The sequence below is a fragment of the Lynx canadensis genome, chromosome D1 (assembly GCF_007474595.2).
Source record: "Lynx canadensis isolate LIC74 chromosome D1, mLynCan4.pri.v2, whole genome shotgun sequence".
Taxonomy (NCBI): domain Eukaryota; kingdom Metazoa; phylum Chordata; class Mammalia; order Carnivora; family Felidae; genus Lynx; species Lynx canadensis.
The window spans coordinates 57788460-57806822 of NC_044312.2; the positions used below are offsets into that span (position 1 = coordinate 57788460).

The window sequence follows — 18363 nt, forward strand, 5'->3', positions numbered from 1 at the left end:
GCCCAGGGCAGGCTGTCCCAAGATGGGCCACTTTGGCATAACGATTATTTTGAGTTAAAAGTAATCAAAACCAAGCAGATGAAGGAAAAGCTCTCTTTGCCTCCCTGCAAATGCCTAAATTTACATTGGAAAGGAGAGCCTGTAACAGGAAGAGAGCTATAAACAGGGACTCCCCTTTACCTTGTTTTTCCAAACAGCTCCTTTCACTTTCTTGCTAATGGTTTTTCTCCCCTTTGTGTCCACTGACCCTACCCCTCTCCTTAGCTAATGTAAGCTTCCTGTTGCCTCAGTGTCTTTGGAATTCTGTGTCTATGTGGATTCTCCATATATGCCTATTAAATTTGATTTTCTCCTGTTAACCAGTCTCATGTCGATTTGATTCTCTGTCCAGCTAGAAGGACCATAGGGCAGAGGAAGATCTTCCCCAAGATTATCCTCTGCCATCTGCAGTGGAGTCCCGCTGTGACTATGACTAGTGGCTGGCTACAGAGCTGGGGTCATTGGTCCACGGTGCCAGCTCAGTGCCTCCTCCAGGGGTTGCTTTTCCTTGACACTTGATCTGTGAGCTGTTGTAGATCCTCCCGCGGAAGCTTATTTCCCTAAATATGGGATCTGCCATCCTTTTATATAGTTAATCCCATTTCCCATCAGAATTGTATAGTCTTCAAGAATAGACTGGAAATATCATTTACAGAGTCAATTCCTGAGAATTTCCAAAGCTAATAAACCATTTCAGCTCCCTACATTCCTTTCTTTTTCCCCCTTTTCCTAAGAAAAAGGAGGAGGACGTGGGTGGTCCAAACAAACCCACATGTTGCTGCCAAAACACGGATTTATTCTCCGTGTAGCAAATGGGCCTGTTCCTCTCATGGAAGTTCCTATTAAGTGGATCTTTGTTGTAAAACTTTCCAGGATGCTCTTCCTAACTCTCCTACTCAATTTGCTACATATTAAAGCTGAAATAGAATCACTATGGTGCAACAAAGGGCAAGAAAAGATTGAATTTTAATAGAGGAAGAAAATGGAGGATTGACATAGAGACTAGGAGAAGACAAACTAAAGCAGTTTACCCTGAGAGACAGAGCTTTAAATGTAGCGCCTGAGTATTAGTTTTGGCTTTTTTCCCCTGTGCTGACTTGGATTTGTCCTCTGGTCACGGGTAGACTCTCCCTTTCCACAATCGCGCTTTGTCTGGTAAATTTTATTCATCTCACAAGGCATAGATCAGATATCACCTATTTTGTGAAGTCTTTCTTAATTCTCCTCAGACTCCTCAGACTTTCCTTCTTTGTGTTCTTACAGCATATTCTCTCACACCTCAATAGTAGAACACATAGGGCATTGTTTCATAGACAATTTATGGTCACCTCGTTAACCCTTGTAAATCTGGGATAGATGCCCCTCCATGGGGCACTATATAATACTATATATTATATAATAGTTGTTCATGATATGGTTTAGTAAAAAATTATTTCAGTAATTGTTAATAATGATTAAACCACAGGTTCTGAAGTCATACTGACCTGGGTTCAAATTCTGTGAAAATTTGGGCAACTTACTTAACTTACTTAACTCCCCAGACCTAAATTTTATTTTCTTTAAGAGGGGAATAATAAATGATGCTGTTAGGAAGTGGGCTGTGGGGGATGGGATAATTCTTCTCTAACCTTCTGAGTTCATGGCTGGGACCTCCCTGTCATAAAAGACAGATTAATCAGAGGGAAAATAACAGCAGTTTATTTCACGTATACCTTCTGTATACATGGGAGATGGGGTTGGGGAACGAGGAACTCTTTGAGGTGTTTGAAGCTGGCACCTTAAATACCATCTCCAGCTAAAGACAATAGGAAGAAAGGTGTAGGAGGAGACCAATTTTGGGAGGTTACCAGGAAAAGCAAACAAGGGTAAGGTTGTTATGCAGAATTAAGTGACTCTTCTCCTTGATAAGATTCTCCTGTGATTCTAAGTTAAACTTCTTTTCCAGCTACACAGAGGGAGACACTCTTACAAACGGAGGTTTCCTTTATAAATGTACATTTCTCTTGCAAAACGGGTAATTTATCTGGTCTTCAGAACTTCTCCTGTGTCTGCCATTTCTCAAAATACTTAGCTCAAAATAATCCTTATGCCAAAGAGGCATATTCTGGGGTGGCCTATTCTGCTCCCCTCCAATGCTCACCTCAAAGAGTTGCCATGAGGATTAAATGAGCTAATACTTTTTTTTTTTTTATTTTTTTTTTATTTTTTTATTTTTGGGACAGAGAGAGACAGAGCATGAACGGGGGAGGGGCCGAGAGAGAGAGAGACACAGAATCGGAAACAGGCTCCAGGCTCTGAGCCATCAGCCCAGAGCCTGACGCGGGGCTCGAACCCACGGACCGCGAGATCGTGACCTGGCTGAAGTCGGACGCTTAACCGACTGCGCCACCCAGGCGCCCCATAAATGAGCTAATACTTGTATAACCCTTAACACAGCTCATGATACACATCACTCAACAAGTGTAAACTATTCTTATATTATACACTAGAAGTATATGTTTTCCTCTTTCATTTAACATTACTTAGTGAACACATTTCCAAAGAAATTTAACTGGGACACCAAAAGTAACTTTGTTCTTGATAAAATATAATTTTCTCATGAAAGAGCCTTTGAGTTTTAAAAATATGTAAAATTGTGTTTTTGTTCTCTTCATCTCAAAAGAGTTTGAAAAGCTATAATCCTGAGTTAATAATCTGACGTTATACGGTATCAGTCGATTACTTAACTATCCCTGTGTTAAGTATGGAACAGAATAACTAATGGTATTAAATAAGTACAAACAATCTATACGTCCGAGTCCTCTGTGGTGTAGCTTCTAGATGGAATAAAATGCAGCTATTAAAAATGCTGTTTCTCTTGTACAACCACGTTCATAGCAGTATTATTCACAGCAGCCAAGAAGTGGAAGCAACGCAAGTGTCCACTGAGGGATGAATGGAGAAACAGAATGTGGTATATCCATACAATGGAATATTATTCAGCCTTAAAAAGGAAGGAAATTCTGCTACGTGCAACAACATAGATGAATCTTGAGGACATTATGCTAAAAGAAATAAGCCAATCACGAAAACACAAATACTGTATGATTGCTCTTATACATGGTATCTAGAATAGTCAAATTTATAGAGACAGAAAATAGAATGGTGGTTGCCAGGGGTTGAAGGAAGGAGGCAATTGAAAGTTGGGTACAGAGTTTCAGATTTGCAAAATGAAAAAATTTTGGAGATTGGTTGCACAACAATGTGAATTTATTTAACATTACTGAAATATGTTACACTTAGAAATGGCTAAGATGATAAATTTATGTTGCGTGTTTTTTACCATATGCAGTCTCTGAAGACTATGAAGTGATATAAATAGTACCCGTGATGGCAATGTAGAGTGAAACAATCAGGATATGAAAATGTGTAACAAATATGACTGTAACTATGTAAACACTATGTGTCATCTACGTGCCTGGGTTTCAGCAAAGCATTTTTTCCCCTCTCTCTCATGTTTCATATTGCTTTCATATTGCTTCATATTGCTTTTATCATTAAACATGAATTTTTTTAACATGCAAAATTGAAATGATCAGAAGGAATACAAATCTCTCAGTTCATCATCATTCCTTGGGGCCTAGGGAAGTTTCACAGCCCACCTACACTGGGTTCTGTTCCCCAGGTTTGTCTGGAAAGCCCTTGTGAACTTCTGAGCACATGCAGCCCCAGGTCCAATGGTGGACAGAAGAGGTCATTACTATTCAGTGGGAATGTTTCAGGTTCAGTTCTTCTGTTGCCTCCTTCTCACTACCTTCGTAGAGTCTAGGAAGGACTGAGCCTAGAGAACAAATTATATTTTTACTAGGGTTTTTAGAGTTCCTTATTAAGTTTAGTAGTGAAATATACCAAAATAACAACAGCCCACAGTTGTGTGGTTTTGCATGCTCTAAGATTTGAGGGCACTTTAAGAAAGTTTATTTTCATTTATTTTTCTACCTTCCCTGGTAAGGGTGGTAATGAGTCATTTGTAAATGAGGAAACTGAGGAGACCTGAGTTGCATTAGGGCTGCAAATCCTGAATTAGGACCAAGAACTTCTACATTTCTAGTCTGCTGCTCATTTCAATGAGTCTTATTGTCTACTTGTGGTAAGAGTATTTTATAGTTTTTTTCTAAAAATCCATTTAATGATTTGGTCAAAGGAAATATCCCCAGTGTAGTTAACTCTTCCTTTTCTTTCTTTCTTTTTGTTTTATAGGCCGGCAATGTTTCGTGTGCCCTCAGCCTCTCCCGAGAGTTTCTTCTCTATAGTACGTAATGATAGAAGATAAGCCACAGCTCTGATTTACTGGGAAATCCCTTCTGCTTCTGGCCTTTAATCCCTGCAAGGAAAAGACAGCTGTGTGTCTTTATTTTTCTAATTTTATGATCCAAGCCACATTTCTGATTTTGGATTGAATCTCACCTATCTATTGATCAGTGCATCAGGGGAAAGTTTTTTGGTTTGTAGGAAAATGCTAAGAAGGTATCAACCTGTCCCTTTCCTCCACCGGCTATACCTTAGTGTTACTTCAGTGGGGAACAAGTCCAGGACTGGGAGCGAATGAGATCAATGAGAGCGCTGTGTGCAGGAGAGTGAGTGACTCCCCGTGGGATAACTCATTTTGGCTATTTCCACAGCGATATCAGTTCTTTCCTTAAAACCAGAGTTCACTTGGCTATCAAGCATCCTGACCAGCTAGTGCAGGGCTCAGCTTCAACCCTGCTCACGTAGCAAGTCACCAGACTTAAACAGCTTAGCTCTCTACTTGGATATTTTTGCTTAAAATTTTGGGGGAAGTTGGGGGAAGTATCTATCCCAATAAGATATTGAGATACTAAAGTAACTAAATAATCACTATTATATTTTAATGTTTATAAACTATCTCACATAGGATTCTGCAATTGTATGTATTTATCGATTTTTAATGAATCCATTTAGTAACATTATTCCATTCCGATAATTGGGCAAACAGTGGGATAAGGAAGTAGCCACATGGTCCGGAAACGTGAGTAATTACAACAGCCAAAGTGATAACCCAACTCTTCTTTATTTCTTTGTGCTTGATCTATTTTTTTTAATGTTTATTTATTTTTTGAGATAGATACAGAGTGCAAGCAGGGGATGGGTAGAGAGAGAGGGAAACACAGAATCTGAAGCAGGCTCCAGGCTCTGAGCTGTCAGCACAGAGCCCGACTCGGGGCTCAAACTCACAGACCTGAGCTGAAGTAGGAGGCTTAACCGGCTGAGCCACCCAGGCGCCCCTGTGATTGATCTATTAAAATTCCTGTCTGGGGGCACCTGGGTGGCTCAGTGGGTTGAGCCTCTGACTTCAGCTCAGGTCATGATCTTGCAGTTGGTGAGTTCGAGCCCCCTGTTGGGCTCTGTGTTGACATCTCGGAGCCTGAAGCCTGCTTCAGATTCTGTCTCCTTCTCTCTCTATCCCTACCCTGCGCGCGCACACACACACACACACTCTCTCTCTCTCTCTCAAAAATGAATAAACATGAAAAAAAAAAGAATCCGTCTGTCCCAGAGAACCAAAACCATGTGCAGTTATAGGTGGATAAGCAGGACACAACAAATTGAGATTACTGGCTCCATTTCTGGCTTTGTAGTATTTTCACTGGGGTTTTGGGCTCATCATTTCCCTTCTTCCAAACTTCATTTCCCTTTTTGTTTAAAAAAAAAAAAAAAAAAAAAGGACGGTAACTTCTGTCCCCTCTCTGCCAGAGTGGTGGTGGTGATAGTTAGAAGCACATTGAGCTCCTCGGAGAAAGATGCTTTGGGAGCATTAGAACAATTCAGCACGTCCTTCTGAGAGGCATTGAAAATCATGCACAGAGGCTAGCAGGTCATGGGTGGCTGCCAACCCATGGGGCATCTTACAGCCAAAGTGGGCACCAACAGGTGGGCACAAATAAGACATAAGACCCCTGTGGGAGCCCAGGCTAGAGCCAAAGTCTAGAACCCCTTTGTCTTATATTGCACTGTTCTGTGTCTAGGCCAGTTAGGAATTTTGAAGGATCGAGTAGATTTGGCAATGATTTGGCTTTCACTGCTCCAGGGAAGAATAGGTTGGGGCTCTCTGCTATAGGCTTTGGCTCTCTGGACTTCTCTTTCATGGCATTTATGGGTTTCGTTGTAAGTAGTTATTTAACATATCTTTTCTCCATTAGGCTCTAAACTCTGAGAAGTTAGCCTCTAGCACAGTATCCAGTACACAGTAGATGTACACTGAAGATTTTTTGAGTGGGTGAATGAATCAGTGAATGAGTGAAGCTTCTTCCCTATACAGAAAACTTACCATCACGCTATCCGAGAGCGGCCATCCTTAGGATCCCTTGGTCTAACAGTGTTAAGTACCACTTCCCTTCCCAAAGTCGTTTGCACCCACAGATCTACCAGGCCTAACTCAATCTTCTTTAATACCAGGTACTCTTCTGGGGGTGAGGGCCTTACATCCTCCTGTGCCTGGACACAGGAGTTATTCAGGGTGTCCAGTGGTTGGTCATGTGCAACAGGGAAGCTGTAGGAAACCTTGGAAGCACTCCCTGAGACCGCTGTTTGGTAATCTGTGTTATTCCCTGCTCTGATTTCTTCCAGGCCCAGATAATAAGAGGATGTCCAGGAACGTGTTGAAATATGAAAAGCTCTTGGCAGAGAGCCCCACCCGGGTGGTAGCTGAGGCTGTCATCCAGAGGCCCAATGTGCCCCACCTGCAGACCAGAGACACCTACGAGGGGTTATGTCAGACCCTGGGATCCCAGGTGGGATTCCTCAGGGAAAGAAAAAGGGGGAACAGGCTTAGCTCGAGAGAGAGAAGGTAGAATTGGAACGATGTGAGGGGAAAAGGCTGATGCATTAAAAATTAAAGCTCATTTGGACAGCCTCAGAGTGACCACATTCTGAATCTCCTGCATGCCAGTTTTTTTATGCCGTAGTTCCCCTATATTGGCTTCTGGTCCTAGACCCTTCATCTCTTATGCTGATTCTAGGCTTTCCTTCTAGCCTACTCACTACCAGATCCCTAGCCTCTACTGCTCCTATGAGACAAATTCCAGCCCCTACTTGCTGCTCCAGCCCATCCGGAAGGAAGTCATCCACCTGGAGCCCTATGTTGTTCTCTACCATGACTTTGTCAATGACTTGGAGGCTCAGAAAATTAGAGGACTTGCAGAACCGTGGGTGAGTGTCCCCAAAGCCTGCCAAGGACTTCTCTTTGTGTCATCACATGCCTGGAGTTCAGGAATGTGAGAACAGGCAGCCTGAACAACTGCACACTTTATCAGGCCAGGAATTCAAAATGCCAACTATTCCATAAAACGAATCAATGGTGAAAAAAAATCACAGTAGTTGTTGCCTCTGGAGGGAGGGGATTGGTTGGGAAAGGGGACAAGGGCATTTTCTGGGGTGTTGAAATGTGCTCTTGATATCTTGTTAGGGATGTGGAGTATGCAGCTGTGTGCGTTTGTTAAAATCCAGCAAATGGTACGCTTGAGATCTGTGCATATCATTATATGTAAATTTTACCTAAAAAATTCAAAAGTAAGTATCCTTCCTCCCCAGTGTCAATCATTCCACATAATGGGTAGAAATTTCTTTTTTAAAAAGGGCGAGGGGACGCCTGGCTGGTTCAGTTGGAAGAGCATGCAACTCTTGATCTCGGGGTCATGAGTTCAAGCCCCAAGTTGGGTGTAGAGAATACTTAAATATATAAAAAACTTTAAAGAAAAGGGTGAAATCATGGGCAAAGAATGATATCATAGTGCAGATTTACAGAATTACAGAGTGGAAAGATTATCTAGTTTAACTAGATTATTTTATTAAAGAGGAAACTGAGGCCCAGAGAGGGGAAGACACTTGATGAAGGTCACATATGTAGCTAGAGCCAGACTTGGAATTTAGGGGTACATCAATGGCTGCTCTGTTATTCTGCCTTCCTATCTCAGCTAACTCAGGCTAAATTATGTTCAGTAACAAACAGCCCCCAGATCTCAGACACAACAAGACTAAAGGTTTGTTTCTTACATTACGCGTCTGCCTTGGGCTGACTGCAGGCGTGGCACAGAACTGTCTTCACTTTAAGACCCAGCCTGACAGAGCAGCCTATGTTTGGGACATTTCCAGTCTCAGAGGAGACAAAAAAGACAAGATGGCAAACTCCTAGCTGGCTCCTCCAGCTTCTGCTTCGAAGGGCCAGACATTAATTCTGTCCCTGTTTCACTGGTCAAGGCAAAGCATGAGGCCACAATGGCTTTAATCATCCCCCAGGAAGTGTGGCAAATATTGAGAGAAATACCGCAGTCTATCTCATTTTTATAAGCACGTCGCCTCTTTATAAATGGCACATTAAGGCTGTCTCTGAATAACTTATGTCATCGTGCCCTTGACGGCATGCTGTTCATCCAGGCAGTTATTTGGCTGTTCACCAACAGTACAGAGCCTGCTGTGTGCCACACATTGTCCTGGGTGCTGGACACGCGCAGAGATTAAGTATTGGCTCTTTCCCTTTGGGAGCTCACAGCTTAATGGGGGAAAACAGATATTTACACTATCCTGTGATAGGTGCTGTCATAGAGGTGTATGCAAGGAGCTGTGCTATGGCGGCATTGCAAAGTGAACCTTCCTCTGAGGGAAAAGCGGATGGGAGGGGAGGGAGAAATGGAGATGGCTTCTCTGTGAATGTGAAATTCATCCGAGTAACAAGATGGCAAAGGGTATGGCAGGAAGACAAAACAGTACGCAAGGACCTGGTAAGCAGTGTGTTCAGAGAATGGGGTGAAGCTTGGTGTCGGAAGTGTGCAAGGGATGGGGTCGGAGCTGATTGGAGATAAAGCTACATGGTGAGACGCCATGAGGAAGTGCTGAAAATACCATGCTGAGGAGCTTGGATGCTATCCCATAGGCAGGGGGAGAGCTGTCGGACCGTTTAAACAGGAGATGGGCATGATGAGGCCTGTTGATTTTAAGGAAAATTCCGACAGCAGACATGGATTGGAGGGATAAGAGTAGCAGTAATCATCTCATCCAGCAGCCCTTCCAGTGAAGTCTGGAATCTTCGTGCAGAAGACTTGAGAGATTAAGCTCTACTGGTCAGTTGGAACAGAGTATCTTTAGTAGCTTTGGCAGTTTAGGGAACCAGTGGTAGTATCTGGCCAGTAGCTGCCTTTTCCTTAGGACAGGCAGCCCACCCTGCAGTCCTTTGTGGCCAGGTCATCTATCTGGTCTGCACACACTTTGCCACTCTCCCTTTTCCCAGAAGCTGATCTGGAGATGCTGATCCCTGTCTGGTCTTTGGCTTTGCCAGGAATAAGCCTTGGCTTATAGGGTGGGGCTTCTACACGGGAACTGAGCTCAAAGGCTTTGGTGGCTTGTGTCGAATTTAATTAATCTGCTTCCTATCCCAGAGAATGCTCTCTTGTCACTTCTCCCTCTATCCACATCCTACCCATCCCTGAAGACTCAGGTGAAGCCACATGCCCCCCTGGACCCATTAGCCCTGTCACTCTGGTGTACTTTCATGGGTTCTTTCAGTAGGAACTTATTTTTTTCTTCAGAGCATTTCTTGGGGCTACATACAAGAACTTCTCTTTTTTGAACTCAAAGCTTTTGTCACTAGTTGTCTTGTATTTTTTTCATTTATTCTGCCATTTTTGTGTTGTCTAGTATCACTAACTGTTTCAAGGGTTAGCATCCTGTGTCCTCACCTAGACTGTAAAGTAGGAGGGATTGTATGTCATCTTTCTTGAAATGCCTAGCCCCATATTATGCCCATTGCAGCCAGAGTAATCTTTAAAAGGCTGCCCTTGCTTAAACTCTTTTATGGGTCACTTTAATGTCACTTAATGCTCCTTGGCCTGCCTGCTGCTGACCCCCTCCACAGCATGAGTCCCTTGCACTTGACACCCCAGCCACACTAAACAACTTGCACCTCCATGAACAGGCCATGATCCCACTAGCCTCTGCACACACTCTTCTCTCTGCCTAAATCACTCTTCCCTTGGCCTCTTTTGACCTGTATGATTCTGGTTGTCTTCTGCGCATCCTGGGAAGCCTTCCTGTCCCCCGTCAGAAGGGACTACATGCTCCTTCTTAATGTTTGTTTAGTGCCCTGAACTTGTCCATTATGGCCCCACTGCATGACTTATGTCTGCTCCATATGTTGTATTTTCAATGCCTAGCATTGTGCTCAGCACAGAGAATAACCAATAAATATCTGCACCCAAAAGTGAATGACTGTGCAGGTGTACAATAAATGTTAAAGGAATTAAGAGCAAGATGGTTCTTTAATGGGGAGGGAGGTGGAGTGGAGTATCCCTAGGATTTTTCTTTAAACCACTGATGTTGCCCTAGAAAAAACCTAAGGGAGCAACTCCTCTAAGAATGTCTCCTCTCTCCTCTACAAAGGGCTCAGGGGAGGATGCTGGGTGAAGGACTAGACAGAAGCGTTATCAGTCACCTACTGATTTCCTGCATCCTGGTACCATAGAAGGATAGGCTGAGAGGACCTCCCAAGAATGTGTTGTTCACATGCTGCATTTTATAGCGAGGGTAATGGGTCCAAGGAAAGGACGAGACTTTTTCAAAGTTGTCTACCTGGGTTAGCAGGAACAATAATACTATAGGAGCCTCCAAGAAGGGAAAGGTGTCTGTCTTGTGCAGTTCATTGCCCTGTGTTCTGCTCTGAATGCATGTGAAGTGCCAGGCCTGGGTCATTAAGCACAGGACTCTAGTTCATTCATTCATTCATTCATTTCACCAATAGTGAGCACCTACTCCCTGCCAGGCTTTCTCTGGACCCTAGGGACACAGTAATAACAAAAGATTTGCCATCATGGAGCTGACATTCTGATGACAGATGCAGAAATAGACACATCCTTATATAAATATTTCTCTTTCTGGGGCGCCTGGGTGGCTCAGTTGGTTGAGTGTCTGACTCTTGACTTTGACTCAGGTCATGATCCCAGGATTGTGGGATCAAGCCCTGTGTCAGGCTCTGCATTGAGCATGGAGCCTGCTTAAGATTCTCTCCCTTTCTCCATCTCCCTCGGGGCACCTGGGTAACTCAGTCAGTTAAGCATGTGACTCTTGGTTTTGGCTCAGGTCATGATCGGTTCATGGGATAGAGCCCTGCAGTGGGGGCACTGACAGTGCAGAGCCTGCATGGGATTCCCTCTCCCTCTCTCTGCTCAAGTGCTCTCTTTCTCTCTTAAAGTAGATAAATAAACTTAAAGAATTTAAAATTTACATCTACACATTCAGAACAAAATGGAAACAGTTGAATTAATGACTTTGAACCTGTTTGGGGTTTTTTTCTCTCCCTCTCTCTGCTCAAGTGCTCTCTTTCTCTCTCAAAATAGATAAATAAACTTAAAGAATTTAAAATTTATATCTAGACATTCAGAACAAAATAGGAACAGTTAAATTAATGACTTTGAACCTGTTTGGGTTTCTTTCCCCCATAATCAAGGCAGTTGCAGCCAAATAGATTTTGATTCTTTGTAGGGAAGGGCTTTGTGGGAATTGTTCAGAGGAGAGGGCTGTGCCCGAGGGTGGGGAATTTCCTTGTTAGAGGTGTTCATTTAATTTGACAAACACTGAGTGCTTACCTTAGGCCAGGCCCTGTGCCACTAGGAGACAAAGAAGAGTGAGAAACAGCCTTGTTCTGACAGAACTCACAATCTCAGATACAAAAGGGATTCAAATACCACTTTATTTCAGTTAACAAACTTTTATCGAGTGCTTATTGGCTACCAGATATGATGCTAAAGGTTATTTTTAACTCAGATTTTTTTTTGTCATTTATTATTGCTTATTTTCGAGATTGATAGCTATCACTAAATTTGTAGCATGAGCAAAATAATTTTTTGAGAGAGAGTGCGCAAGCATGGGGGAGGGGCAGAGAGAGAAAGAGAAAATTTTAAGCAGGCTCCATGCCCCGTGTGGAGCCTAACACGGGACTCCATACCACGGCCCTGGGAGCATGGCCTGAACGGAAATCAAGAGTCATGCTTAACTGACTGAGCCACCCAGGCGCCTCCCACCTTTTTTTTTTGGCATGTGCAAAATATTTCTAAATTAAGGAGGAATTGGCGATTGTTAGGTTTACACTGAAGAGAGGGGCATGTCTATGGAAATGATACAGTCCTTCCCTTCACATCATAACCACTTGTACTTTCTCTTACGTCCTTCACATCAGTTACAGAGATCTGTGGTGGCATCAGGTGAGAAGCAGTTGCCAGTGGAGTACCGCATCAGCAAAAGGTAAGAGAGGTCCTTCCCTGTAGGGACTCTGGTCATCCTTGCTGCCTGTCCTCAGGCCTGTGGCACAATGGAAGGTCAGCGATAGCCATCCAGAGATGCTGCTAGAGAATCCGTAGTTCATGTATTGTATCTGTACATTCTTGTTGAGAGGGAGGAATTTCTACTCCTCTCACCCAAGGGCCTATGACAGGTTATATGGTCTGAGGGCTTAACTAGGAGGCCCTTAGGGAAAGACTTGACAAAACTTCTGTGCCCCAAACCAGAAAATAAGTGTGTAATTATTCTCCTAATCAGGATTGCTTTTCCAGAGGATTCAGTCCTGTCCCCATTTGGAATCTGACTTTATAAGATTCCATTCCTGCTTCCTGACTCATATTCAGAGCATGACTTGCCAACATTCAGGCAAGAAGGGTGGCCGGAATCTCTGGACCTGATGGCTTCTAGAGAGGCAGAAGCAGCTGAGAATCCAGCTTTATCTTCTTCCCTCAATCCTTGATTTGCACTGTAAAGACAGGACTTAGGATTGGTAAGAGGATGAGTCCCCATTGGAGCCATGGGAGACAGTGACAACAGCATCCATGGAGAGGACAGACCCAGGATGGGTGAATAGTTTTTGTTGTCTGGGAAGTGAGGTGAATAATGAAAGCTTTGATTCAGAATCATTTAGCTTAACTTCTTTGGTACATTTTGTGACCTTTTATTAGGAGTTGTTTTATAAACTTTGGAAGGTCCGTATGGCCTCAGCTTCATTGCTTTTCTAACCTTTATGACACTGTAGGGTCAAAGAGAAAATTCGACCTTCTACTTAGACTCATTGCTTTTAGCAGAGTAGGTGGTATTCTTTTTACTTTTCAGGTAAAGAAACTGAGACCCTCATTACTTCCTCTTTTTTCTCTACCATCACTCTGCATCTGTTTGAATTTTGGTTCTGTCCTCACAGTTGCACTGGAACTGGTCCTTCAAAGGTCACCAGTGAACTCCTAATCACCAAATCACTTTCCTGCCCACCAACCTTCACTGATTATCCAACTACCCGCAAAGACCAGTTTTATGACCACGGTGTCTTCAGCTTTTTACATGTCTTGAACTTACTTTTCCAGCCTTGTTTCTCATTACTTCTTTCATAGACCAAATGCTTTCACACTTGTGCATATTCTATATTGTTATACCTCCATGTCTGTGCTTATGCTGTTTCTTCAGCCTGCCTCCCTTGCATCCTTCTTTCTGGCAATTGATGTAACTCATTCATTCACAGACATATAGTCATTTCTGGCATCAGATCATTGATGCTCCAACCTGTGATGTGTTTTAGTGCCTGGCTGAAGGACACTGTTGACCCACTGCTGGTAACCCTTGATCATCGCATTGGTGCCCTCACAGGCCTTGATGTCCAGCCTCCCTATGCAGAGTATCTCCAAGTGGTGAACTATGGAATCGGTGGTCACTATGAGCCTCACTTTGACCATGCTACGGTAACTATGGGGCCAATGAGCAATCTCCTGGGGTAGGGAACCAGGGTATTAATTGCTCTGAGGCAGAGCCCTTAACATGCTCTCAGGGAACACCAAGCGAAATCTTAGAACAAAGACTCTTGTTGCAGGAAGGTCTGAAAGCCTTGGTTTCAAGCAGACTGCTGCTGACTCATTTCCTTTTGGGCCACAATCACCCCTCTCTAAAATTTGCTAGTGGGGAGAAAAATGTGGCTTGTCATGTAGTCTTCTGTCTTGTTTCATCCAGGGACTTCCCAGTGAAGATTGTCCTTTTTACAGTCACTTTCCTTTCCACATGATTTCAACTGCCCATCTTTGTTGATGTGTATTGAGCAAGTAATTTTTAAGGATTAAAAGATCTCCCCAAAATTGATCTATAGATCAATAACCCAAACTTTATCAAAATTAGAAGACATTATAGAAATTAATAAGCTGATCCTAAAATGTATATGGAAATACAAAGGATCCAGGACAGCCAAAATTTTGAAAAAGAACAAAGTTGGAGGACACAACACTACTTGATTTCAAAACGTAATATAGAGCTACAATAATCAGGGCTGTGTGGTATTGATATAAGGATAAACACATAGGTCAGTGGAACAGAACAAAGTCCAGAAATAAACCCACACATGGCCAATTGAATTTTGACAAAGGTGCCACAGAAATTCAATGAGGAAAAGATACTCTTTTCAACAAATGGTGCTGGGACAATTGGGTATCTACTTGCAAAACAACAACAACAACAACAACTTTAGACTCTTACCTCACACCATATACAAAAATTAACTGAAAATGGATTATAGACCTAAATGTAAAATGCAAAACTATAAAATGTCTAGAAGAAAACATAGAGAAATCTTTGTGACTAGGCAAAGTTTCTTAGGATAACAAAATAGGATCCATAAAAGAAAAATTAAGAGTGATAAATTGGACCTCATCAAAATTACAATCATTTGCTTTTCAAACACACCATTAGAAAATGAAAGGACAAATCACTAACTAGGAGAAAACACTCATAAATTGTATACCTGGTAAAAAAAAGTTGTATCCAAAATATATAAAAAACTTATAATTCAGTAATAACACAACTCAGTTTTTTCTTTTATCTCTCTGTCTGTCTATGTATTTACCTATCATCTATCTAAGTAAGCTCTATGCCCAATGTGGGCTTATGAGCTTGAATTCATAAGCCCAAGATCAAGAGTTGTGTGTTTTACTGACTGAGCTAGCCAGGCACCCCATAACTCAAATTTAAAACATGGGCTTATTTGAGGGGTGCCTGGGTGGCTCAGTTGCTTAAGTCTCGAACTCTTGATTTCGGCTCAGGTCATGATCTCACAGTCTATGAGTTTGAGCCCCACATTGGGCTCTGTGCTGACAATGCAGAGTCTGCTTGGGATTCTCTCTCTCCTCTCTCTCTGCCCCTGCCCACCCTATCAAAATAAATAAATAAACTTTAAAATAAATAAATAAATAAATAAATAAATAAAATAATATGTTAAAAATGGGCTTATTTGAATTAATATTATGTATAGGTTAATAATGAAATAGGCTATTTGAATGGGTACTTCACCAAATAAAATAAATGAATGGGTAAGAAGCACACAAAACTATGCTCAATGCCATCAGAGAAATAAAAAAACCACAGTGAGACAGCACCATACTCCTATTACAGTGGCTAAATAACAAAGACAGATAATATCAAATGTTGATGGAAGTGTGCAGGAGCTCAAAATTTCATACATTGCTGATGGAAATGTGAAATGGTACAGCCATTTTCAAAGACAGTTTGGCAGTTTCTTAAAAAGTTATACATATAGGGGTGCCTGAGTGGCTCAAACATCCAACTTCAGCTCAGGTCATTATCTCATGGTTCATGAATTCAAGCCCCGTGTTGGGTTCTGTGCTGACAGCTCAGAGCCTGGAGCCTGCTTCAGATTCTGTGTCTTCCTCTCTCTCTGCCTTTGCCCAGCTTGCACTTTGTCTCTCTCTCTCAAAAATAAATAAAACATTTACAAAAATTAAAAGAAAAAGTTATACATACGCCTACATATGATCCACCTATTCCTCTCCTAAGTATTTTACCCAAGAGAAAAGGAAATATGTCCATACAAAGACTTGTACAAGAGGGGCATCTGGGCAGCTCAGTCGGTTAAGCATCTGACTCTTCATTTCAGTTCCGGTCAAGATCTCACAGTTCATGAGATTGAGCCCTGCACAGAGGCTGCATGGGATTTCTCTATCAGCACAGAGCCTGCATGGGATTTCTCTCTCTCCCTGTCTCTCTCTCTGCCCCTCCCCACTCACACACTCTCTCTTTCTCTCTCTCTCTCAAAATAAATTAATTAATTTTAAAAAAGACTTGTATAAGAATGTTTAAAACAGATTTATTGGTAATAGCTAAGAATTATAAACAACCCAAATGCTCATCAACAAGTGAATGAATAAACACATTTTTCTATATCCACACAATGGAATACTACTCAGCAATAGAAAGGAATGAACTACTACTGATATACCCAACAATATAGATGAATCTTAAAAACACTATGCCAAAAAACAAAACAAAACAAAACAAAAAAACACTATGCTAAGTGAAAGAAGCCAAACAAAAAAAGACTACATATTTTATGAGTCTGTTTATTATGAAATTTCTAGAAAAGGCAAACTATAGAGACAGAAAGTACATCAGTGGTTGCTCAGGGTTGAGGGTGGGATAGGGACTGACTACAAACTGACATGAGGGAACTTTTTAAGCTGGAAAAGTGCTCTAAAATTGGATTGTGCGAGTGGTGCACAACTGGTAAAATTTACCAAAACTCACTGAAAAAAGTACTCTCACAATGGGTGAATTTTATGATATGTAAATTAGATCTCAGTTAAACTGTTCTATGTCAAAAGAGTGTGTCTCTTTGGCAAATAACTGGGAACTCCAGTCTTACGACTTGGTGTTCCTAGTTCCTACAGAGTATCTGTAATAGTGTATCTGCAAATTTCTTTATTTCACTGGAACCGAAGGTACAGTTAACCTCAGATAGTACTTTCACTACTGACAAGCAGTTCTGTTTGATTAGTACAGTTGACCCTTGAACAACTCAGGCCAACCCCTTGCACAGTCAAGAATCTGTGTATAATTTTGACTCCCCAAACACTTAACTTCTCATAGCCTACTCTTGACTGGAAGTCTTGGTGATGACATAAACCATTGATTAACACATATTTTGTATATGTTTTATATACTGTAATCTTACAATAAAGCAAGCTAGATAAAAGAAAAATGTTATTAAGAAGATCATAAGGAAGAGAAAACATGTTTACAGCACTTATTGAAAAAAATCTATGTACAAGTGGACCTGCCCAGTTCAAACCCATATTGTTCAAGGATCAACTGTATACAATTCATTTAAATGAGTCTCTGATAAATTAGTAAAAGAAAAACAGTAATTGAGCACCTGCCAGCAAGGGTGGGTACTCAACTAGGTGTGGCTCAAGGCTATAGCCCTTCTGTGACACCCCCATTTTCCTCCCTGTATTATGTTAGAATCCTGTTACTGTGGTGCCATGTGCATAAAATAATGATACGTTTTATTTTTGTCCCAGTCACCAACCAGTCCACTGTACAGAATGAAGTCTGGGAACCGAGTTGCAACATTTATGATCTATGTGAGTCTTGCTTTGGAAGGACCAGAGCTTCTTATTTAATGACTATTTACACTGCTTTTATTTTATGGTTTTCAAAACCGTATCAGATACTGATTTTATCTATCTATCTATCTATCTATACAGCACAAAAATCTCTGAGACTTTTGTGACTTTCAGACAGCATTTTTATTAGGCTCTATAGGAGCTAAAGAAATATAAGTCAGGGTTCCTGCCCGCAAAGAGCTTATACTGCATACACTTAAATATGACCTTCTCATAGGCAGTAATTAGGAAGGGAAGTGGGGTTACATTGAAGGCCAAGAGATTCCTGACCAACACAGGAAGAGAATGTGAGGGTCTCTCTCTTTGAAGTCCCATAGACTAACTGGTGTTGGAAAGCATGGACCCAGAGATGAGGTTGTAGAGCCGTGACAGGAAAGAGGAAAGAGAAATGAGACACCTAAGATTATGGAAGAATAGAGATGCCTACTGAGATGCTCTCTTATATGCAGTGAAAATTCTCTTTCCTATCTCCCCATAAAATGTTCAGTAAAATCAGCATTAAACCCCCTTAACAAATAAATTGGGCTCCTCTCCTACTTTCTGACCTGATCCTACAGGAATTGAACCCAGTTGCTATTATCTCACCAACCCCCTTCCCTTCAAATGGTGTGGGTTTACTTCATTCTCTATGGACAAGTCATAATTTCAGTCGTCTGTCACTTAAATTATAAGAGGTGTATTACTGTTCACTGAAGGCATAAACATATTAGTAGAAGGGCTCTGCATAACACCCAAAGATGAAGTCCTGTTTCAGGCTCATTAGAATAGCAGACACACCCCACCCTAGCATTCCGTCTTTTGTCAGTGCTGTATTGTCTCCACAGTACAGCCAAGAAAGGAC

At 41.8% G+C, this 18363-nt stretch overlaps 1 protein-coding gene across 1 annotated transcript in view; it reads left to right on the forward strand.

Moving 5' to 3' along the window:
- The window catches only part of P4HA3 (prolyl 4-hydroxylase subunit alpha 3), a 42477-nt gene that overhangs the window by 18809 nt on the left and 5305 nt on the right, over positions 1-18363 (forward strand). The window contains exons 5-10 of the mRNA XM_030332747.1: positions 4279-4330; positions 6667-6830; positions 7072-7248; positions 12263-12327; positions 13640-13799; positions 17418-17480. Coding sequence (XP_030188607.1) covers positions 4279-4330; positions 6667-6830; positions 7072-7248; positions 12263-12327; positions 13640-13799; positions 17418-17480 — 681 coding nt within the window. The remainder of the gene's footprint in view (positions 1-4278; positions 4331-6666; positions 6831-7071; positions 7249-12262; positions 12328-13639; positions 13800-17417; positions 17481-18363) is intronic.